At 39.2% G+C, this 24,260-nt stretch overlaps 3 protein-coding genes across 4 annotated transcripts; 1 reads left to right on the top strand and 2 right to left on the bottom strand.

The window, feature by feature from the left end:
* Positions 1–183: 183 nt before the first annotated feature.
* On the bottom strand, positions 184–1,215 carry LOC146320422 (fatty acid-binding protein, liver-type). The gene is made up of 4 exons (XM_084728674.1): positions 968–1,215; positions 566–738; positions 348–440; positions 184–262 (listed from the first exon to the last, which is right to left on the bottom strand). Exons 1-4 carry the CDS (start codon positions 1,032–1,034, stop codon positions 212–214), a joined length of 384 nt encoding a protein of 127 aa, XP_084584800.1. The 5' UTR covers positions 1,035–1,215; the 3' UTR covers positions 184–211.
* A 1,637-nt stretch (positions 1,216–2,852) lies between these two features.
* On the bottom strand, positions 2,853–5,246 carry LOC146320421 (isotocin-neurophysin IT 1). Its single transcript, XM_084728672.1, has 4 exons — positions 5,111–5,246; positions 4,878–4,999; positions 4,171–4,375; positions 2,853–3,233 (listed from the first exon to the last, which is right to left on the bottom strand). The coding sequence occupies exons 2-4, from the start codon at positions 4,995–4,997 to the stop codon at positions 3,088–3,090; spliced, it is 471 nt and encodes a 156-aa protein (XP_084584798.1). The 5' UTR covers positions 4,998–4,999; positions 5,111–5,246; the 3' UTR covers positions 2,853–3,087.
* Positions 5,247–8,201: 2,955 nt separating this feature from the next.
* Positions 8,202–20,857, top strand: znf366 (zinc finger protein 366). Of its 2 annotated transcripts, XM_084728642.1 has the most exons (7): positions 8,204–8,390; positions 12,492–13,520; positions 13,614–13,781; positions 15,886–16,036; positions 16,612–16,803; positions 19,261–19,435; positions 19,524–20,857. In XM_084728642.1, the coding sequence occupies exons 2-7, from the start codon at positions 12,499–12,501 to the stop codon at positions 20,117–20,119; spliced, it is 2,304 nt and encodes a 767-aa protein (XP_084584768.1). In that variant the 5' UTR covers positions 8,204–8,390; positions 12,492–12,498; the 3' UTR covers positions 20,120–20,857. The 2 variants fall into 2 exon arrangements, with proteins under 2 accessions (XP_084584769.1, XP_084584768.1); XM_084728643.1 differs by lacking the exon at positions 16,612–16,803 and having other exon boundaries at positions 8,202–8,390.
* The last annotated feature ends 3,403 nt before the right edge of the window (positions 20,858–24,260 follow it).

Here is a 24,260-nt window from a genome sequence, read left to right as displayed (position 1 = left end):
ATCTGTCTAGATCCCTGTAGTAAGGAAAATGACCTTTAGCCAGTTTAAGTGTAACAGGCCCCTGGTGATGTTCCAGTAGATAGTGTACTCTACCAGTTTTTTTTTTTTTTTTTAAAGGCACAGCCACACATCTGGTTTGATTTGCACATCATTTTACACCAAAGAGACCACAACAGTTTTGCCTTTCACATTTTATTATCCAAGTGCACATTTACACGCGTTTGCTTGTCCTCTTGTATACAATGTTACCAAGAGTCATTGTCTGGGAAGAAAAGACAAAAAATCCCATTAGCAAGTTAATTCACCAACGATGAATCAGGCAAGTTACAAGCATTTTAGCTACTCACATTGACAATTGTGTTCCCATCCACCAGTTCAGTGACAGACTCAATTCCTTTCAGGGAGACCTTCAGCTTGTTGCCGTCACGTCTAACCACAGCCTTAAAGAAGCATGACCACATAAGTTCACTTTTAGGTCAGTTGTTCAATGCTAAACTAATGTGGAGGACATTTAACATGTCAGATTACAAGTTTTAAATTTTTGCATCTTGTGTTTTGTGCTTACCTTGACCTTCTCTCCTGTGATGGTCTCCAGCTCTGCCTCCTGTCCAATAGTGAAGCTGTTGACAAGGACCTTTGTGCCAGTAGTGACCGACACTTTGAAGTTGTCACCATTTTCCTCGATCTCGGAGACGCTTTTGATGTCTTTACCTTTCTGGATGAGGTCATCAGGGAGACCTAAGACAGAACAGCAACTGATTAAGAAACCACTACAAAGAAGGGCTGCATTTCTTTCTTAACAGTGGTAAATTTATCAGATTTGGATCACTGCACAGGTCAGCAAATGTTGGACTAGAAAATGATTGAACTTTTAATCAATGAATGGTCCAATTTCACAGGCACTTGACAACCGCGGTGGAACAAAACAAACAATTCTGACAGAAAAAAAAAAAAGCTGAACTCTTACCAATGGCCTTCATGAAAGGCTCAAAGTTCTCCTGAGACTCCAGCTGGAACTTTCCAGAGAAAGACATGGTGACAACAGAGAAGGTGAAGTGAGAAGTGGGTATCTGCCTGTTTTATATTCTCAACTCCAGTAATGCAATCATTAACCACAGGTGTCCCCAATTAAGGCGGTTCCAGTCCACTTCTGAGATGATCCACCGACACAGATAAGGACGCACAGAGAGATAAAAGAGGGACAGGGTGACCAGACTGAAGTTAGGTAACCCTGAATGCAGAGGGGAAAGTAGTACAAGTGTGACTGTGTTTTGAGTTCTTCTTGGAAGTCTTTGTCACACACTAACATATGATGACATTGCATGAGTCGCACCCCAGAAAGTGCTGAATGGACATTGCCTAATGCTGCTGTCAGGCTTCATTTAGCTACTTTCTTTCTTTCTTTCTTCCTTCCTTTCTTCATCCTCTTTCCTTCCCTCAACCTTCGGCTTTGGCTTCTCAATTTCTGTTCCCTCTTTTCATCCTTTTTCTTGCTCCCTTCTGTCCTTTGCTCTACATGACTTTTTACACATTTTTTAAGTTCTTTTTCAGTGCATCTCTCTGAATATAATAAATAAGACAGAGTTTTAAAGATGTTATTTTCTTGGAGAGCTGAATGTCATTGGTGACATTTATTTTTTTAAATCTACAGAATGTAAGATTTATAGGGTTTTATTGGCAGAAACAGAATATAATATCCATAAGCATGTGTTCATTAGTGTATAATCACTTGAAAATAAGAATTGTTGCATTTTGGTTACCATAAGTTTCATACAATCTGAGATTTCAACAATCATAAAAGTTCATTGCAAGTCCCGCTGTGTGACACAGATCTAATAAACTTGGCTACAACAGTTTGATTTGTGTAAACTGTACGATGATCATACAAACTGAATCATAGCCAAGTCAAGATATAAGAGAACATCATCAGGATGCGGCATCTTCACCACTACAGTGGTAAACAGTGGAGCTAAGCAAGAATCGAATTCTTGCAATAGTGGTATTTGTATATGGTTGTGTTGTGGCAGAAAGCGCTAAATTGGGACTCCAATTTTGTAAGGAGAGCTTGAGATAGTGATAAGTATTTGTTGTATGCAAAGTGTGCTAAAATACACACACAAATGTACGTTGTGCAGTAGTCACATTGTGAGATGGTTATCCTAAATTTCTGACACTCTCAAACTTTTGTCCCATGCTGTCTTTGGTCATCAGACCACAAGAATGGCTGTCTTTGAACATCTCTTACAGTGTACCACCATTTTGGAGTCACCACCGAAGATAACGCCACATTTCTTCCCGTCAATCATCAATAGTTAATCTAATTTCATTGCAGTGATACTTCAGATGAGGTCAGCTTTCAAGATAAGCTGTCTGAAAAAAGGAGAAGATCAAGAAGCAATAATTAATCAAGCACACTGTCAATAGTCTCTAATCGTTGTTTCAGAGTTTAACTTTATTCTGTTGTGTTTATTTTTAATTTGTTTGGAGTTCACTTTTACCACCGAACAAGAGCTTATGGTTAAACCAAGTTAACAAAAAAATGGATCAAAGGTGACTACTATGTAAGATAACTGTTATAACTGTTGCAACAGTCATTTTGTGTCACGAGCTGCCACGAAAACACACACAGTGTTGTCATGTGAGGATTCAGTTACAGGATTATGCAAAGCTGAACACCTGAGAGATAAAGATGGCTACAGGCTTTGTACAGTTGGTAATTGTGGAATATAGTGTAACTCTGCAGCATGATAAGCTTTATGCTGACTCACTCTATAAGGACTTACAATTTACATAGCAATTATAAGTTTTACATACCAACTTTAGCCAGCTGGCTCTTAAGAAAAAAACAACACTTTATACTCTCTCAAAACTTTATTTCAACATGCAGATATCTGGATGACCACTGCCAGTATTCATCCCTGTTTTCATACATAAAAATATATTGACAAAGGCACTCTACAGAAGTACTCCAGGCAGGGAAAGAGCAAAATCAGAGTGATGATGACAAACAAAGAAGTACAACTATATGAACTACAATGCTCTCTATGGCTGAAGAGTTTCCCATGAGACCTCGGTGTCAGAAGCAGCTCATTGGTGCATTCGATGAGGAGAAGTGTGACCAGCCAGATGCAGGAGCCTGAGGATGATGTCACCGGTGTCGCTGCCCTCGAATTGGCTGCTTTGGTCATCTCCTTCCTCCTCGATGAGGCAGGATTGGTCTGTGGTGCAGCTCTCTGTGGCAGATAAAAAAAAAAAATAAAGAAAGAAAGAGGGGGTATTATTAAGAATATGGTTATCTGTTATTGCAAGCGCACACTTCAGTCTGTTGTTATCAGGTTTTTGACCTGGGACCATGAACCTTTTCAGAACAAGAGGGCAAATGATGAAAGCAAAGTTCAAAGAATGCTGCTTATTTAACTGTTTTTCACTGTAAAAAGGACTCACAGTTTAAAATACATACAGCTCTAAAAGGAACTGAGCTTCTAATTCTGCCAGCATTTCTAAAACAGTATGTGAAAATGTATTTTAATTTAGGGATTTGGGATCAAAACCAACATTCTTTTGCTATAGAGGCAGTAATTTGTCTCGCTGAGCTAAAGTGAAGCTTGTGGTAGAATAGAAAGATACTAGAAAATTACATACATATACATAAATCAATCCTATATGCAGTGGAACATTAATTCAGATACTCCACTTAAGTACAATGCTAATATGGTACTAAATTTTGGTATTTTAATTTTATTCTACTTTGTACTTCTACTTCACTACATTTTAGAATGAAATATCATACAGCTATATTGTAACAGATTTTAAGTACCTATAATGAGCATATAAAATATGATGAATTGCTATGCAGTACATTAAATGACACAATAGTGTATGCAATAACTAGATCAGCTCCACTTCAATCGACTACAACATTAAAATGCTGTTTGCATAGTAATGCAATGCAGTAATTATTATTTAGTGGCATAATATTTAACAGTAAAACTGTGATAGCAGGTACTTCTACTTGTATACTTTAAGTAAGTTTTGCTGACAATACCCCTGCACTTATACTCAAGTATTAGGTTTTAAACAGAAGACTTTTACTTTTAGTATTCTGACAGAATGGTATTACTACTTTAACTTTAGTAAAGGATCTGAATACAACTAAATGTACTTCCTGACCTGCGTCACAACAGAGTCCCGAGGCAGCACAGCGTCCTCCTTCAGATCCACAGGGTCTCCCTCCCGCCTGGCAGGGGGTGAGCAGGTAGTTCTCCTCCACACAGTGAGCTGTTTCTGGGGAGCCCAGCAGGCAGCCGAGGCCCTCCCCGCAGCAGATACTGGGTCCGAAGCAGCGGCCCCTGTCTCCAGGTCCACACGACATGCACTGTAGGAGGAAACGATTATGATTACTGTTAATTAGAATGTAATGTCACAGCAATGAAGCACTGTGTGGAACATATTTATAAGTGAAGTGAATTTAATTCCATTTTTTTTCTGTTTTAGCGTGAACGGTTTGGTCCAAACTAAGATGTTTTAAGTGCAATTGCTGAAATTCAAAATTAGGGTACCTTGACAGTTGACTATTTTTTTCATGCAATTTTAAAAGTCATTAGTGATTCTATTCACGTTTTTCTGCATCTATTGCATGACCCCTCCTCTGTTGCTCATTTTTTTCCCTGCTAAAGTGTTAGTTTGTGAGTTGTTCCTTATCTGAGTCCATGGTCTAAAGACAGAGGGTGTCCTGCTCTGTACAGATTGTCTCTTTAAATGGAATAGACAACTTGAAAAAAGTAGTCACTCTTTGAATCTAGCAAACATTTGTCAGTCTGCTGCATCTGAGTTTAAGACTTCACAGTGGAAGTTAGATAGTGGCAAAAGCAGCTCACCTTCCGCAGTGGTGCATCCATGATGGACCTCTTCCCACCAATAGGACAGTTAGAGATGTAACATGCTGAACATACAGATAGGAGAAAAAGTAGGCACACGGACACAGCAGCTCCAGTCATGCCTGTTGAGAGAGGGAAAGAAAGATGGAACTACTTAGTACCCATATATACAGAATAAAAAGTCACAAACTCTAAGTTAGATAGATACGTAAATCCACAGAAAGAAAACTCACTTGTTGCTTAGTTTGGTGAAGAGCAGTAGATTTCAAGTGTTTGTTTCAGGTGCTCCTGGATGCTTCTTCTGCTCTCAGTGCCTCTGACATGTCTTTATATACCTCCAGAGCTTCTTTTGAGAGTGACACAGAAACCCAAAAGCCACTTAGAGATCCTTAATGAGTCCGTTTTATTTACTGTCACCTCTGATGATGAGGCTGACCACTGGGCAGGCCAGGTCAAAGGGCCAGCCAGTTCTGTGGCCCGCTTTGCTTCTGGTTATTGAGGATCATTACAGAAGGGCTTGTGGTGCGTGACCGTGCATGTTAGAGACGACAGAAAAAAGTCAGCAAGGTCAAGAGGAAAATGGCGAGATGAAATTATACAGAGCATGAGTGGATATGAGTGTAGTACAACTTTGATCTGCTTTTGCTAAAAAAAAAAAAAAAGGAGATATTTTTTATTTTATTACGGGACATTTCACCCAAAATTCAAAGCTATATGTTTTTCTTCTGGCCTATACTGCTATTTATCCATCTACATTGTTTTGGCGTGCATTGCAGAGTGTTTGAGATATCAGCAGAAGAGATGTTTGCCTTCCTTCTAACTGAATGGCACTTGGTACTTAAAATCCACATGAAACAGAAAACCAACTGTTATTTACCTCTGCAGAGAGGCTGAAACCAAACACAGACTTCAACACTGATGGAGGTTCGATGTCGGGGAATACGGGACAAATGTGGTTTTCTTGTCAGGTTTGGCTCCTGGCACCCCAGGGCCGACTCAGTTAATGTAGCTACATGGCTTACTGAGAAGAAACTGACTGACCCGGAGTTGAAGCTGAGCAGCCAAAGGACATCATAAAATATGATGCAGGTTGACCCAAATCAGTGAACAGAGTCATTAAATTGTGTTTTTGTTGAAGTTACAACGAGGTGGTTTTGTGCAGTAACCTTTAATCAGTGAGGACTGGCCCCCAGCTCATCGTATGCTTCATGTAGCTAACATTACCTGCTGAAGCCATCCATTGTAAAATGCCTCGTGTTTAATCTGCTGCCAGAAATCACTTTCCCCAAAGTGAATAACCGGCATATATTGTTAAATAGGTGTACAATATGACTGTGGCTGTGATCTAAACAGATGACTAAACAGCACTACACAGCAGGAGAAAAACATGTACTTTTGATTTTAGGGTGAACTGTCCCTTTAAGTATCTTTTCCAGGACAGAATAAGAAAAAATTCAGCGTCAAAGGTCATGAGAAGAACCTCGGCCTGCTGAGCTGCCTGATGGTATGAAAGCATCAGAGGTTTGTGTAGACTGGATATTTGTAAATGAACACAAATAATGAAAACATACACATACACACAGACACAAAGACAGACACACACACACGCTTACAAATTTTCCTTTCTATTAATAAAATCCTTAATTCCTCACAGGAATTGACGCACACATTGTCCACGTTTGAGGTTGATTGGTCTCACGAGCTAATTAACACAGCTAATGATCGGCCACAGCCCATAAAAGACGGTTTCACTGTTTCAATGATATGAGCTCAATTACTGCAGTTATTCACTCCTGATCCACTAACTGCCACCTCATCTCAATTAAAACCAAGTTGTCGACGTTATCTTTGCGCACTAACTTCCAGCAGGATATTGAGACGTGGACGGACACTCATTTATTTAGATTTCACACCCACCATTAGGCATCACTTAAGTAACCACATGAAGACAAGCTGCTGTCACTCAGACAGTGGGACACTCTTGCCTCCTAGTGGCTGTGTTGACACATTTAATCTATTTATGCATTCATTTTTCATTGTCTGCCACTGTTTCCATCTGTCAGTGGACAAAAGAAGAGAAATACCTATTATGCAATATTGTGCAATACAACAAATGTTTTGACTCAACAAGCAAAGAAAAAAATGTAACAGTTTGCATCAGTCCTTTTAAGTTATCACAACTTCAAATGAAATTATCCTCAACCAACAAATTACATGTACATGTACATCTTGGGGAATTAGCCTTTCCTCAACTATCAGGTATTTTTAATTTTTAAAGGCATAATATGTAACATGTCATTAAAAAAACAATGCATTGACTCTTATAAGCATAATGCCTTTCAATCATCACTTATGGCCCACTAGTGTGTGTGGTGGGGTCTTTATCTGTAGAGATTCTGTCCTCTGCCTGTAATTTCCTTATTTTCTCCTTATTTTTCTGTGCACGGGGCACTAAACCAACCCAAGATGTCTGGGTTTTTTTTGTCTTCTGGGAATGATATCCAACAATCAGCTATCCTTCTGGTGAATCCTCCTGGTTCTACTTTTAAGTTTTTAAGTTGATCACATATTTAAAAAATAAGTTTTAGTTTTTCCACCTTATTTAAAGGAATTTGTAAGTGTTATATATACCATTATTATGGATGTAAGTTTTTAAGTTGACAGTTGTTTAAGATGCTTGGATTAGATTTTCCTCAATTATTTTTACCTTTTCATTTTTTTATTCATGACACTAGGCACTAAGAAATAACCATTCTGAAAGAACAAGAAAATGAAAGAAATTTTTCTTTAAAGAAAGAAAAACTGAACATCAAAAGTTTCACAGAGTGTTTGTTGCAGGGCTTTTCTACTCGATTGCATTATATTTTTCAAGTGTTAAAGTGCACAGCCCCTGCATAACAAACACTATCCACTTAACTGACTGACTTTATCTTCGACTTTATCTGCTGGAATCTAAAAGATCTTTAAGTGAAAATATTTTACTGCTGTTCACAAGCTGAAAATCATCAAAAAAGACAAAGATTTTATGTATTCTAAATGTGAAATTCATTCTTTGAGCTGCATAAGGAGAAAGGCTGAGATTATCTGCAGCATGTCACTTCACATTTGTTAAGCATTCAAACTGTATTGTTTTCTTCTGCAACATCAGATCTCGCCTCCCTGCGTTCCTCCAAAAAGCTGTGCAAATCCCTATTTCATAGAGAAATGGAGATGTCTATCTAGTGTTTCCTTATTTTTCTGCAGGAAGGCACTAGGCTTGTTGACTTCCTCTCCCCTCCCTTCCTTCCTTCTCTCCGAAGGTACTCATCTGAAAAATGAGAACAAAGTGATTGTTCCTGTTCTCTTTCTTAAGTCACTTCAAATGCTATCCGTGGACGGGCGGCTCATTGTCAGGAGAGTTGCGGTGCGAGCAGGAGGGGAGAGAACTCCAGGTACAGGTACAACAGCAGCAGCTGCGAGCAGCACTTCAGCCACAGCAGCATCACAGAAAACACACTCTGCTACACTCAGCTGGTAAGTTCCACACACATGCACACACACTCTCCACTGCTGCTGCTGCAGCAGCCTCACACAGACACACACTTACATGGCACTGACTGGCATGTGAGGAGGGGCTTCAGTTTTAATGGATTGTTTGGAATGCATGGTGCGGCAAAGTACAGGCTGGGGTCTCTGCCCAGTGCACCTCAAGTGGGAGAGGTGAAGAGGATAAAAGAACAGGATCATGTGCAGCTGGAGCATTTAAAACTGGCTGAGAGAGAATCATTTAACACTACCGTGTATTTGAAACTGTTACAAAATATTAAGAAGAGGTGGAAAAAACTTTCTTCTTTCACTCTGCATGTGGTTTATATTTCCTGCCGTCAATAATCACAAATTCGAATCAAAAGCTTGTGTGCGTGTAATGTGTTTTTCCATTATTTACTAATACAGAGTAACATTTCCTTTTTTTTTAAGAGCGTGTTGCACTGATTTTAAGTGTTCAAATTATGTTTTCGTGAATCCCATAAATGTGATTTTGTGGATTTATCTGGAATCCCTGCACTGACCCTCCCAAAACATATCATACTCACTTCTTTTCAACATGATTCTGAGATGATTGAATGACATTATACAGTCTGTACGTATGTGAATCTGGTAGAGCTGCATTGATTAGTTGTATAATTTGTTAGCTGTCAATTCCTAAATTAATTGCCAACTATATTTATAATCACTTTGAGTCATTTAAAAAAATGTCCAGATTCTCTGATTTCAGCTTCTCAAAGGTTTTTTTTTTCTAGTTTCTTTTCGTTTCTGTCTGTGACAGTGAACTGAATATCTTTGGTTTGGGGACAAAACAAGACATTTGAGGATGTCATTTTGGGCTTTGGGAAACAGTGATCAACATTTTTTGCAATTTTCCAATTTTTATGGACCAAACAACTCATCGATTAATCAGGAAACAGATGAATCAGCAATGAAAATAATTGTTAGTTGCAGCCCTTGAATCTGGTTGTATATTGTATGTAAGAGCTGTAACTGTTGACTAACTGATCAATCAGTGGACCAAAAACTAACTTTTAAGACATTTTTCAAGCAAGAATACCTAAATATTCCCTTGTTCCACCTTCTAAATTTAGAAACTGTCATGGCTGACACAAAATGCATTCATGAAATCTAGAGGTATAAGAATTATCTGTTCATGTTTATTGTGAGCTTTTAATTTCAAAATCAAATCAAATCTAATCTAATCTATCTAATCTTCCAGCTGCTGCTGGAATATGATCAGACAATACAAGACATTTTAAGACTGTAATTTGCGTTTTTCACTATTTTATGTTTTAACCAAATGATGAAACGATTGTTTGAGAATATAAACTGCAGTTTGATGGACACTGAGTATCATTGTTAAAGTAATTGTAAAAAGAATCTGGTATTGATGTTAAGAGCTGTGACAGACAATTAATTGATCAGTCACTCAACAGAGAACTTACCATTCAAGCAAAAACACCAAAACATAATACCGTAAACTGAAAAACAAGTCATTCTAACATGCACCCCTGGGTTTTAGGAGATTGTAACAGACATTTTTCACTATTTCCTTATAGACCAGATGATGGAACAATTATTGGGGAAAACAATTCGTAGACTGATGGACAATGATTATAATCTTTAGTTGGAGCCCTACGTATAGTAATAGGTGTATTTCCTGTGCCTTATTATACAGGGAGAGTAGTGTGCAACAGCCAACGGAGATAAAACATGTCACAAACAATAAAGTAGAACTTGTGGTCATGCTGCAGCAGATTGATCTCAGCAGTTTCTCATTGATAAGCACTGAGCTATTTACAGGAATGTAATTGCTAAGCATCATTTGGATGTCATGCAGAAGTAAGGCAGTTCCCCTATGAATGTGATCATCTTTTCACTCATGACCTTCATCTAAACCAAAATACGTATGTAGAAACTGCAGCGGTGATTTTATTTAAAGCTGTAAGATAACATAACATGTAACAGTTTAATGCTTATCAGTTATTTAATCAAACTCACAGAGATGCAGCTTAAAAATGTCACGTAGCATTATCAGTTGAGGAGAAAAGGGGAAGTTCTTCCTGGCTATCAGTGCAAAAAAAAAAAAAAGATGAACAGAGCAGAGAAAAAAGACATGAAGAAGCGAAAAGTGTGCGGGAGGTAGAGGTGAACATTTCACAGATAACTTCCTAATTTCAGGAGAGGAGGAGATCTGTGAGAAAGGAAGAAGTGAAACATTTCAGGTTGAACACCAAAATGTGTGGGTGTCTTTCAGCACTGTATTGTAGCTTGCTGTGTGTGTGTGTGCCCGCTTACATTTGTTCCACAGAAACCTTCAGAGGAACAGTTTCATGTCAGAAATGAAAACTAGACACAGAAGCATTGGCTGCACTTGTATCAATTTTTCTCTACAAATGACGTGTTTTGGGGGTTCTAGGAATTACTAAGCAGAGGAGAAACTTTTACTCTTGTACGTAAATCAGTTTGAAATAACATTTTCATTTTACACTTTGATTTCACCACATTTCAAATGTAAAAAAAAAATGCACTTTTTACTCCATTATGTTTATTTAACAGATAGAGTTAATCAATTTTCAGACTGTAACTTATATAAAAGAGACTTGTGAAGATTTTACAAAATACAATATTTTGTTAAAGATTACATTTGTGATTCCTAACTTCAGCCCCTTATCTATGAGTTTTTAGCAGGTTCATCAGAGACATTTACCCTTGAAACATTTCAGGTGCTTTAATTGAAATACTTGATTGAGCAACAAAAACGATTCAATCCAGATAACAAAAAATTAACATTGTTTTTTTATTTCTTCACACCTCATGAATCATCTCCTCTCATCATCACTCACTACATTTATCTTGTGACTCTTTTAAGGGGCCCAAATCGAAGGTTGGGAACAACAGGACTACACACTGACACACTAACTGTGTATGAAACAGTGAAAACTGGCTTCATCATCACCAGCTACAACAGTAAAATGCTGCTTGTGCATTAAAGCATCAGTATAATCAGTCCCATGACATCATATATAGTGATGCATCAGGCAAGTGCGAGCACTTATACTTTGGATAGTTAAAGTACATTTTGCTGATAATACTAATGTATTTTTACTTAATAAGGATGAGTGCAAGACTTTCACATGTACTGCAGTATTTTATATTATGGTATTGCTTATATAATTATATAATTAATTATATGATTAATTACAAGATGGTGATACCCTAGTGGCCGTCTGTTACAGCAGCTCTCGTAACACAGAAAATTTCCCTAGTGCAGGACTTATAAAATAATATCTTATCTTATCTTATCTTATCTTATCTTATACTGAAAGGAGTATTCCACCCATTTCACTTACACTACACGTACTATAACATTGTGAGACTTGATGGACAGTTTTAAGGAAAAAAAAAATCTAAATCAATACTGCAGTATAGAGCGATAGATATAATCTTTGTTTGAAATTCAACACACTCCTCTTTCTAGATAAAATCTGATGCCTACCCACAATGCAAGTTGATTCCAGACAATTCAGTCTGAGATTCAGGTGTGTTATACTATGTTGGGGTTTTTTTTTGTTGCTGTTTGCTTTTGTTATTCGCAGTCCTCAGACACAACACAACTGATCACGTTTCATGAAGCTCCTTCTGGATTCTCACTCCTTGCACATCAGTACAGCAGCTTGGTCAGTGTTGCCATGTTTCAAACTATGAGCTTGTTTCTGGAGGCACCCCTCAAACCCATTCAAAGAAACACAGGACTTTCATTCAGAAGACAAGTGTCCGTACCCTGTGTAAAACCAATAGTCCTTGTTGGCTTATTTTAACTCATGTAATGTATGTAAATTATGTAATTTAAAATATTTTCCAAAACCTAATCAGTAGCAGTTTTGTGCCTTTGTCTACTGCACATTTCATATTCATTATCGCTAACTTGACCTCAGAGACCTGCACATGCAAAACTGATGCTAGAGGTGTACTTTCAGCAGGTTAAATCGAAGAGATACTGACCGAGCTGCCATATTTTATGACTTTAAACAACAACTTTGTTCCCCTTTAAGGTTGTTATTTCTTGTGTTCTTCCAAATGCAGAAAGAAGATGGAAACAGACAGAGTGAATTTCTCACCTGCAAGAAGTCCTCCTCTCAGAGATGAGCTGAGACAAGCATCTCAGCACAGTTTCTACCTGGGCCCACCTCCATTGTACATCAAGACCCCCAAATTCTCCCCTTCCAGATTCCCCAGTATATCACCCACCAGAGACACCTACAGTGCATTCAGTCCACCTGGTTTCTTCCCCTTGCTTGGCCCAGGGTATACCACGAAAGAAGGATCCCAAAAACGCAAAAGAACTCCTTTAAAAATAGATGCCCCAGGAGGCGAGTCTCCTGACAGAGATGCAGATGAGACAGAAGAAAGCAGCAGTAAGAAGACGGTGGACCTCTCCCACATCCCCTTCTCCCTCCCACCTCGCCCCATGCCTCCCACATCTCCAAAGCCCATCCCTGGTATGATTGAACTGAACAGACTGCAGCTCCATCACAGATCACCAGGTATGAGTCTGCCTGTGCAGGTGAAACAGGAACCTCTCAGTCCATCCCCTGTTTGGCCTCCATCTCCTCTCCTCCTCCACCCTCCCTACTTCCCATCTCTCCACCACGGCCTCCTCCCATACCCCTTCTTTATGCCCGGCCCTGTCATGCACCTCTCCCCTGGCTCTTTCTACCCAAGAGAGGACCACAACTCCAGGCATCGCACCCGTGACGGCCCTCCTCGTGGTGGAACAACCAGCGCTGAGAAGCTTGGCCTCAATGTCCATGTGGATGACAGTTATTACGTAGACGTGGGTGGAGACCAGAAGAGATGGAAGTGTCGTATGTGTGAGAAGTCCTATACCTCCAAGTACAACCTGGTCACACACATCCTGGGACACAACGGCATCAAGCCACATGGGTGCCACTTGTGTGGGAAGCTGTTCAAGCAGCTGAGCCACCTGCACACTCACCTGCTCACCCACCAGGGCATGAGGCCCCACAAGTGCCAGGTGTGTCACAAAGCCTTCACTCAGACTAGCCACCTGAAGAGACACATGATGCAGCACAGTGATGTCAAGCCATACAGGTACATGTTCTGTAGCATGTATTTTCCTGCTTTTTTTTTCCCAACTCTTCTATGTTTATCCTAACCTTTCTCACATATTATCTGATCTTCCAGCTGCAGTGTGTGCAGCAGAGGGTTCGCTTACCCCAGCGAACTTCGCGCCCATGAGCTGAAGCACGAGAAAGGCCAGGAGAACGTATGTGTGGAGTGTGGTCTGGATTTCCCCACATTGGCCCAGCTGAAGAGACACCTGACTGCCCATCGCGGCCCCACTCTGTACAGGTGAGACCAACAATGGTCTTTTCTTAAATATCTTAATTATTGTGATGTTAAAGCAGTAGTTCAGCATTTTGGGAAATACCATTAGACTGGTTTGAATAAAGAAAGATTCATTTAATCTAAGGTTCTAAGCAGAGTTTAGCAAAACAAGGTTTAAGATGATTAAATGCTGATTTAAAATAAAACAAGCTATTAAAATCTAATCTCACTTTAGTAAATCCAACTTTACTGATGTAAACTGAACTTTGATAAAGTTAAATCCATGTAGAGATGCTAGCAAATGAGTGATGAGTGATGGGAGTGCTGTCAGGATCTACTAAGTATAAAAAAGGGAGGGAAGTATTTACTCTATTCAAAACAAAATGTTACATTGTTTGCTAATGAGCTAAAAGGTAAAAATAAAAGTTTGCCAGGAAGTAAAAAAGTTAACCAAACATTTCTCTAGTTATCCTACTCATGGTGGCTTAGCAGAGAAGTTCTGATTTCTCCTCTTTTCAGAAAATATGGTTGGCCAGGGTGTCCCTATAGCTCAGCTGGTGGGGCGTGCGCCTCATGTACTGAGGCTGTTGGTTCTCTGTGGCGGCTAATACTTGATTATTTGGCTCAATATACGTCAAAAAGGCAGCCACTCTGAAAGTTAAACCCCCTCAAGCATCAGTTTAGTTGATACTCAATTACATTTTAATTTGGAACTTAAAGAGGTGGTGCAAAAGACTAAACTAAGTCTCTGTTGATAGTAAAAACTAAAACACCCAGCGCAAAGCCGTTGCACTGGTAGCGCAGGTGGATTTGCGATCTTACACCAGCGCAGTTGTCATTTTTTCCACGTCTGCAAGATAGCAAATCAACTTGTGCCTGGTCTGTGCAGCCACAGGTGGAAGGTCTAAAATTGAAGGGAAAACAAGGGCGTGGCCAGGCACATTTGCTATCTTGTGCTCTGCACATTGGAGTAAAAGCCACTTACTCCTTAGACCGGCTAAAACCTAGTCAAAGTGCAAAGTCTGTGGCACCATTGGTCTGTCTGCACAAGATAGCACCTGGCATGTTTGGCCAAGACACACAGACACATCTCCACAATCACAAAAAACCTTTGATTTCTATTCAGTCTTTTCCCCACACAACAGTGTTGATTAATAAAGTGTCCTTTGAGCATATTATCTATCAGCAATAAAGTGTAAGTATTGATGTTCAAAGTGTGTGTGTGTCTTGGGGAGAAAACAGTATGTGTACTTCTGTCAGAGCCTGATGCTGGATGGATAACCTGTGCGTAATTTTGTGCATGGGTTGAAGCTGCACCTCAGTCTGGCTCAGGTAGGTGCCTCCTCAGGAGCTTCAGGCAGCGGAGCTGCATAATGATGATGATGGTGATAATGAATTATAAAACATATAACATAATTTCAAGGAGCTTCAGTGTAAAACATAACCAGTTACATATTTGCATGACATTTATGGTTGATGAATTGTGTTAGTTTTTGCAGGCGTTTCATATAAAATAAACTCTTTCCACATGAAATCTGCATTGGAGACCTCCTGTTGTCTCCATATATTGCACACTCTTGTGCTTTCACTTCGTAAACCAGGACATCTGTCTCCTTGCTTTAAAGTCTTTTATCTTTGTTTCCTCCTGGTAAATCTGCTTGTGCTCTTTGCACACCTGCTTCATAAAGGTGATGCAAGCCATCTCTCTGCTGGCATAAGGGGCAGGAAAGGGCAGTATACCCCTGTACCCCTGGAATGAGCCGGGAAAGGTGGATTTGGTCACACTTTCAATAAATTAAAGCCGTTGCACCTCACACTTTCCACTTGCGCTATAGATCGTAAGATAGTGATAGATAGATCTAAAATAGTCCCCTAAATATAAAGCTAACGCTGGCAGCTAGTTAGTTTAGCTTAAAGATGTCAGTTAGCATGGCTCTGTCCGACAGTAATAAATTTGATAGTAATGAAGTTGATAGTTGTAACTTCATATTTACCATGAGAGGAGTATCAATCTTCTCATTTAATTCTTTGCAAGAAAGTACATTTCCGAAAGTGTTTAACTACTGCTTTGCCATCTTCTGTTCTGTATTTGGCTCTATAAAGAGGTGTGTACCTGTTGTCCCTGCAGGTGTTCAGAGTGCCAGAAGACTTTCCAGTACCCAAGCCAGCTTCAGAACCACATGATGAAACACAAAGACATCAGACCGTACATCTGCAGTGAGTGTGGGATGGAGTTCATCCAGTCACACCACCTGAAACAGCACACGCTCACTCACAAAGTAGGTTTAATTAGAAGACGCAGCATTTGTCAATGTTTCTTTGACAGGGGTTGGAAGCAATGGCATGGATTTTTGGCATCACACAGAGTTATCAATTTTGCTGTCACATCAAGACATTTCCATTAATCCTTGTGCTTTTTTTGGAGAGTGAAGATGACTGAAAGAGTTTGGACACAAGCCTAACAGGTTGTTTTGGCAGCTGTCTCAAAGCAATTTCCCCTTAAATTCTGTCCAGTTTTATCTTTTATTTCCCCTTCAGTGGCTCTAGGCTTAGAAACACCACCTGATTACACATTGTGTTACACAAATATACTGCATTAGCTTATCCGAAGTCCTAATTGAAGCAGTATGATGTATAAACCTAGTGAAATCCAAAACTTCATGTTCTCATGGCTGCACTTTTCTATCAGCCCCCCCCCCCAGACATAATCATACTTAACAAAAAATAGAATAAAGATAGTAAACTGAATTTTAATGTGGTTTTAGAGGCTACACTAACCAGAATTTTAAGCGGCTGAAACACTCTGTTGACCACGTTTCTCACACCACTGGTTCCACAATCTCTCATTCTTTAGGGGGTGAAGGAGCACAAATGTCGCATCTGTGGTCGTGAGTTCACCCTGTTGGCCAACATGAAGCGCCATGTCCTCATCCACACCAACATACGAGCCTACCAGTGTCACATGTGCTTCAAGAGTTTCGTCCAAAAACAGACTCTCAAGGCTCACATGATCGTCCACTCAGACATCAAGCCCTATAAATGCAAGGTTGGTCAAATTTAACATATCAGCACCACAATCATTAACCAAGAGGCTATAGAGTGCTGTAAGGATGACATACTCAGCATCATAATCTTTACAAATGAGCACCACTTTTATGATTGTTGCAACGTAAATGCAATCACCAGAAGAACCTCCACAAACTACACCATGGCCACATGACTTCAGTGTCACCACCACTATGCAAGATGGGGGATTTACTGGAGTATTTTTTTGTTGAAAAAAAAAAACCATGAAAATCTCTTAAGCTTTTCCTAACTACAGACATCTCTCCAATACCCATTCAAAAAAACCAATTGATTTCAAGATGAGGGAAATGTAAGAGCAAAAACAAACTCTTGCTCATTCCTGCAGCACTCTATTGTTGTAACCATGACAAAAAAAGTCCCCTAACCTTAACAAAGTTCTAATTGTAGCCCAAACAATGATATTGGTATTATTAAGGACGCATTTTCAGGGCTTAGTTACTTGTCGGTGGTTATGAAGCTACCACCAGCAGCCAGTTAGCTTAGCATAAGCGCTGTAAACAGGGTGAAACACCTTTGTTGTGAACTGAATTAACCAGTGTATATATTTAATCACAGCCAAGAACCAAACCTCTAGTAATATTTAGCAGTAGCTGCTATTAAAGGATTTCCCCACTTTTCTGGATTGTCTGTTTTGACCTTGGCGTTTGGTGCGAGGACTGAGACGATGACCAGATAGCAGAGAGGCTTTTGGCAGTAGGACCCTCCTTGTCCATAGGAAGGATATCGCTGCACAAACTGCCTCTCTAACAATGGCCCCCCAGCCTCCCCGGAGAACAGGGCCCTCAAATAGATTTCATCTCGCTTTCTCTGCTGCTGGAGGGAGCTTCCTGTTTTCTCACGGTCCTCTTGGACAGTTTACAGTCCCTCTCTCCTCCTGAAGGAAAGGACCACCCTAATAAAAAAGAATGCAGAGGAAGGACAGCGCAGGAGTTGCCCTTCCCTGTTCTCCTCCTGGCCCTGTCTCGATGCTGCTTCCTCTCTCTCTCTTTCTGTTTTTCTTGTGTGTGTGTCGGGGACTGACAGAGAGAGAGAGGGGGAAGACAAAGAGGAAAAGAGGAAAACACGGATAGAAGGAGGGAGAAAGGGTGTGTGTTTGTGTGTGCCTATGTATATCTGAACGCCTGCACATTCATTCATGATTACGTGTAGCTCTACAACTTGACATTCTGGACAAATTAGTCATTGAACAAAGGAGTTCTGGCAGACACAAAAAAATAATAGGTGGATGGTGTTGGCCTATTGTTTTTGTATCCTCAAATAGTGTTTACTGCAGCCAGCAGTGGAAAATAAATACATATATTTACTCAAGTACTGTGCTTGCATGAATTTCAGATGATAAAATTGTACTTTTTACTCCCTCAGCTACACTTATCTGACAGATTTAGATTTGACATACAAAACCTATCATCAGCCTCAAAAATATGATGATTTGTTATTGCCTAAACACTAATTAATGTAGCATTTACTTTTAGTTTCCATACTGTAAATAGATATTGCTCATAGCACATCTGTGCTTTTACTTAAATGAAATTCTTTGATGCAGGACTTTAATTTATGAAAGAGTAAATTAGAAGGGCTCTCAGAGAGAGCAGACCTCTGTCAACATCAGGGTAACTACTATATATTTACAAAACCATTAGAATTATGTCAGAATTTGGTTGTGTTGAACAGAACCCTCATCATCTCAACTGTGCATTAATTAAGTACTTAGAAATTGGAAATATTTCACATACTTAAAGGTAAACTATACAGGATTTTCCCAAAAAACAACGTAAAATAATTCCTCTCAATCATCATCATCACCCATGACTCACCAGAAGTACATGTGCGCCTGCATCTGCAGAGACCTCACCCTCTGTTCAAACCCTCTTGTTTTCTCATTATTTTGCAGTGCCTGGGGCACTTTATCAACCCAAAGTGCAATACCCAGCAGCAAGTGCTTCTTTTTATTTTGTCTCCCATGTGTCAAACTGAACTTCACCAACAACTCCAGCCACATTATCTTAAATAAAGAAGGCTTCAAATCAGATGTTACAATAGTAGAGGGCTCAGTGGTTGGTGACTGTCAGCCATCACAATAGACAACTGTTAGTTCTTCATGTTCAAATAAAGTGAATGCTGAGAATGAATAGCATTTATTCAGGAAATGAAGGGAAACTATTTTTGGGGTGGAGAAGTTATTTTTAAGTAAAAATGCTCAAGTCCAAGTGAGGTCATTGATTGTTAAAGTCTAAGTTGAGTTGATTTTTTTAAGTTAAGTCTGAAGTCATCAAACTTGTGACTCACTTATGACTCACCTCTGAGTCATGTGACTCGAGTCCATACCACTGACAGAATGCATAACATACATTACTGTTACAAAATGTTGCGCAAAAATTGGTATATTTGCTTCACATTTTTCTCTGTTGTTTTTCAGCTTTGTGGGAAGGAGTTCAACAGGATGCACAACCTAATGGGCCACATGCATCTCCACTCAGACAGCAAACCCTTCAAATGCCTCTACTGCCCGAGCAAGTTCACTCTGAAGGGAAACCTCACCAGACACATGAAGGTCAAACACGGCGTCATGGACAGAGGACTGGATGAAAGATGTAAGGATGATGCACATAACATAGATGGTATACATGCATTTCATATGCAAAGATTGCTTGATACACTTCTGTATTTCTCTGATATCAGTGTTTAGGCAAAGAGGCCGATTCTGCCTGTCCACCCCCATGGGCCTGCTCACTCACTTTAGCCAAGAGGAGCCATTTGACCTCTCCCAGAAGCCCCCAGGTCTGCCCAGTCTGCGCCTCTCCCAGTCTGATGGCGAGAGCGTCCCTGGAAGCTCGTGTCAGGAGGAGGACGAGGAGAGTTTGTACAGAAGGAGCCAGTACAGCCCTGAGGTGGACCAACATGAGCTGGAGGAGAGAGGACAGGGGTCTCCAGCTGAATTAAGGCCAGGGGAGAAGCAAAACAGTTTAGATGAGCAGACATATGAGAGGGAGTCAGAGGGACAAGATCCCAGAGGTGACAAAGTGCACCTCGTACAGTCAGAGGAGACCTATGAGTCTGATTCAGAGCTAGATGAGCAGGTGTATCACCATGAGACAGGCCATAGACAGTCGTATGATTATGACTCTGATTCAGAACTAGAAGATCACCAAGAGATAGATAAACAAAAGCAAAGCAAAGAGCAAGTAGATGACTTCTGCGATGGAAGAGAGAGGAACCAGAACAGATCAGGCAAATTTGAGGCAGTTTCAGGTCCAAACAATGAAGAAGACAAATAATAAGAAAAATTAGTCAAGAATGAGAAGAGGGAGCCAGTTTCAGGGAAGGAACATGTTTATTTTGACAGGAAAGTGGAGAGGATGTTCAGGAGACACACCCCTGCTGAGGGAGGAGAGGAGTTAAAACCAAATAAAATGGTTATAGAGGAAGGAAAGAAATATGAAGATAATGTGTTTGTTAACAGAACAACTGAAATACAAAGCTGTGAAACATACTGCATGTACAGAACATATCATACACTGAATAATCAGTCACTGACAAAAGGATAATATGCATTTGTGAGCTTATTTTGTAAATAAAATCCAAAAATATATTTAATACATTTGTCTTTTTACAAATCATTTTACAATATTGACTCAAATATGCAATCCTGCATCGACTTTCAATCTTGTTTGTGTAAATCTATTATATTAAAATCAAAAATTTGCTATTGCTCAAACCATTGTGTGTGTTTTGAGGTTATTTTTTAATTTTTGTTTGTTTGTTTAGTAAATTCTGTATGTAATAATGTATTTTTTGACAGATAGAGCTTGAGTTTTTCAAGTGTGTTGTGTTTTTATAAAATAAGCTGTGATTTTGTTCTTTTAATGTCCAATGTTAAGAGTTTTTTATCTGTAAGGCTTTGTTATATCAGTTTTGATGGGATGGCTGTGTTTCTATTGTATGGCAGTGTAATGGTGTTCACCTGAATATGATTCTATGAGATAAATACAAAAATTAAAGCTTGAATGCATGAACCTGTGCATTGAACCTGCAGTTTGTGTTTTTAGATACCTTATAAACATCCCCATGACTATTTTGCCCAAATATTAAATGTCAATCCTCTCCGTCTGACACACACTACACTAAGCCAGAGATGATTGCCGTGACTTTCAAAAAGCTTGCCTTTCTCCTCTTTGCTTCTCTTTCAAAGCAGAGGAAGAGGAAGAGAAAACACCTCTCCCCTTCTCTCTTTTAGGTTGTGATCAAACAGCAGTGACGGACACAGTGGGTGTCCCAGACAAAGGCTTCATATGTCTGTATGACTCAGAATAAAGCATTGTTTCTGCTCATTGCAGAAGCTCCACTGAAAATAAAAATACAGCTTGAATAAAGAATGCCTAAAAACTGTTTTTTTAAATTTAGAAGTAGAAGTAGATGCACTATCAGACAGTGCATCGTGGAATATATCACACATTTCTCCAAAGGTATTTTAAAGTATTGTTTACTGTGTTTAAATCACATCAGGCTCACTGGGCTCTTGTACCTGACTTTATCATGCCAGTTCAGGTAAACGTAGAGTCATTTCTTGTCAGATGAAATGCAGAACAGCAGCTTCTCCATTTCTACCAGTGACGACCACCGTGTCCTAAGGGGCGAAACTGCAAACAGTTTGAGGAAGTTCTCACATCCTCCTCTCCTTTCCTTTCCTCACCTACACATTTCAATCCCAACCACTGGCTCACAGACTCGCCACAGAGAGAGAGGATGCACTGTTTGTATCACTGTCTCCTGTCTACTTCTCTCAGCAGCATCATATTGTGCAAACTTTGAGGAACAACAGAGAGCCAATGAGAGAAGGTGTTTCATAAGGTAATTCTATCACTCCCGTGCGTTTTTGATGAACTGAAACTTTAGAGAGTATGAGAAACAAATGACCACCCAGACACACAGAACTGGTAAATACTTGTCTGATGGGAAAACAAATCATGTGGTCAGAAATGGTTTATCTTCTGCTTTGCAGTGAAAACCAACACAATTATCAGAACCATGACAAGATGACAGGATGGTATCTCATCAGGCAAAGGCTAAATTACAGTTTATGAATACCTCAAACTTTGTGAAACATATTCAAAACAAAGCTTCAAAATACAGTATACCAGTGTAACACTGATGTTCAGGCTCCAAATAAGTTCTTATGTTAAGTCGAGTTGACTCAAAAATCCATCCACACGCTCGTCCTCCTGCTTTGTCACTAAATATAGATTTAAAAAAGGTTCAGAGAGTTGTAAACTAAATTATATGACTCGTATGACAGGTTGTATATTGCAGGGTGATGCCCATCCTGTTTCATTCTCTCCAAAATGTACTTGTAAGCGGACACATTACTGCACATTTGTTCAAGATAAGTGTAATGCAGTGAGTTAGAATATTTCTTTCAAAATCATTCAAGTCCTTGCCTCATTGGCTCCATATATCAGAAATGTCACCAAATGAAGTGATTTGAATTTAATTGAATCTTCCTGCATGTTCTATGCTGCTTGGTTTTAACAAATAAATCTCAAAATAAATACAATGGCCAGCATCATGATCTTATTTGATTAGTTGGGTACATAATAATTATTACTTTTGCATCATAATATATTCATAGTCACTTTATATTCCATATATTCTTATTTCTAAAACAAAGTACCCCACTTAAGTGACTTGTCATTATATATAAACAGATTAAAATGCAGTTTTTGTATCTCATGCCGTTCTGTCTCATGTGCCTTTTCAGACACCACTGTCTTGACCTATACAACACAACACTATGGCTGTAAAATTAAAGGGAAGCAAGGGGTGCACAAAACTGAGATGCTGAAAACAAATACTTCTGAATTCTTTGCATCACTGAACCACATCCACAAACACCTTTTTAGGTGAAGAATACTGTGGGAGGAAGTTTCTGATAAGATTTCTGATTAAAATTGACTGCAGGCTAGGTACCTCTTGCAAGATCAACTTTTTGTACAAAACGAACAAACCATAACAGAAGAGAATAGACAATACTAGACTCCATTTATAGTATATTCCTGAAAAGATATCTGTATGCATGTAGAAATGTTTACGTCCTGTCTGTTCTCTCTTGTGCAGCTTAGCTCAGAGCTTCCTGTTTTGCTGGCGAGCGAGAAAACGAGATGGTGCTAAAATTCTTCCATGTTTTGTTTAACAAAACTGTCCCACCCCAGTCTCAACCTGTCACCTCCTTTGACCCACTGCCAAGGAGCTACTGTACTGTAATTATAGCTGAGGGCTGTCCTCCTCCTGTACAACGAACAGAGAACAAAACCACTGAGAGGTGGGACAGGACAACAACAGGTCAACAGTCCAAATAAACACGTTTACTAGACAGCTCAGGTCCCAACTTATGGTGCTATCATCCCTCTTGCCTCAGTTTGAGGGTGTGTTACTATTTTAGGGATTGTCTGCAATTTTTTAAACATGACTGGATAAATTTAATGTTCTGACAAGCTGCAGGAAGCAGTCATCCATGATGCTGAACAACTAACACTGGAGCTTTTCATGGCTTTAAATGCAGAGCCACAGGGCAGAGTGAAGCTGCTGCACTTCTACCTCAGTTTTTTTTTTTTTTTTTAATCTTCTTCTTATATAAATAGCGCCCTCTAGTGTCCTGTTCTTCTATTCAAAGGATATCTCTCCTAAAAGCATTTCCAAGCACACTCCTGCAACTGTAACCCATTTACTGATGACAACCAATCTGACTTTGTCCAAGAACATTGCTTAAGGAAGATAAACAAATTTACATTATATGTATCTGCATTATACTCACTAGTATACACACTACATACACACTATTTTATACTGCACAGGGTAATATTACCTATATCATGTTAATTATGACTATATTCCTATGTTGCATATTTATATTTTTATTGTATGTTTATATTAGATTTATACTGTGTATTTATATTATGTGCATGGTGTAATGTCTGTTGTGTTGTATCATCTTTATCTCTACTATGTTCATACATTGTATATATATACATGTCTGTGTTACATTTATACTGTGTGTTTATACAGTAATATGTGATCATTTACAGTTTTGTCAATAATCTTAAACCTTAAATTTGCGCTGTTTTACAATTTAATCCTTTATCCTGTTTCAACTCTTTTAGATGTATTCTCTTTACACGAAGAGGAGAGAGCACAGCCACACGACACTGTTATTGTCCTGATAATGTGTATGTGGCAAATAAAGATAGATTAGAATGTAACAATATTTAAAATGTTTTAATTTTTTTGTAATGTGTCATTATGTGATTATACTTATTTATGAGTGAATACGCAGAATTTTGGAAATGGATAAAGGAACGATCTAATAAGATACTGGATTTCGGTTTTGTCATGTCCCGCTTTACTTAATTTTGCTTTAATTTC

Source organism: Lutjanus erythropterus, chromosome 10, assembly GCF_056507025.1.
Source record: "Lutjanus erythropterus isolate fLutEry1 chromosome 10, fLutEry1.hap2, whole genome shotgun sequence".
Lineage (NCBI taxonomy): Eukaryota > Metazoa > Chordata > Actinopteri > Lutjaniformes > Lutjanidae > Lutjanus > Lutjanus erythropterus.
This window is presented reverse-complemented; position numbering and strand designations above follow the sequence as displayed.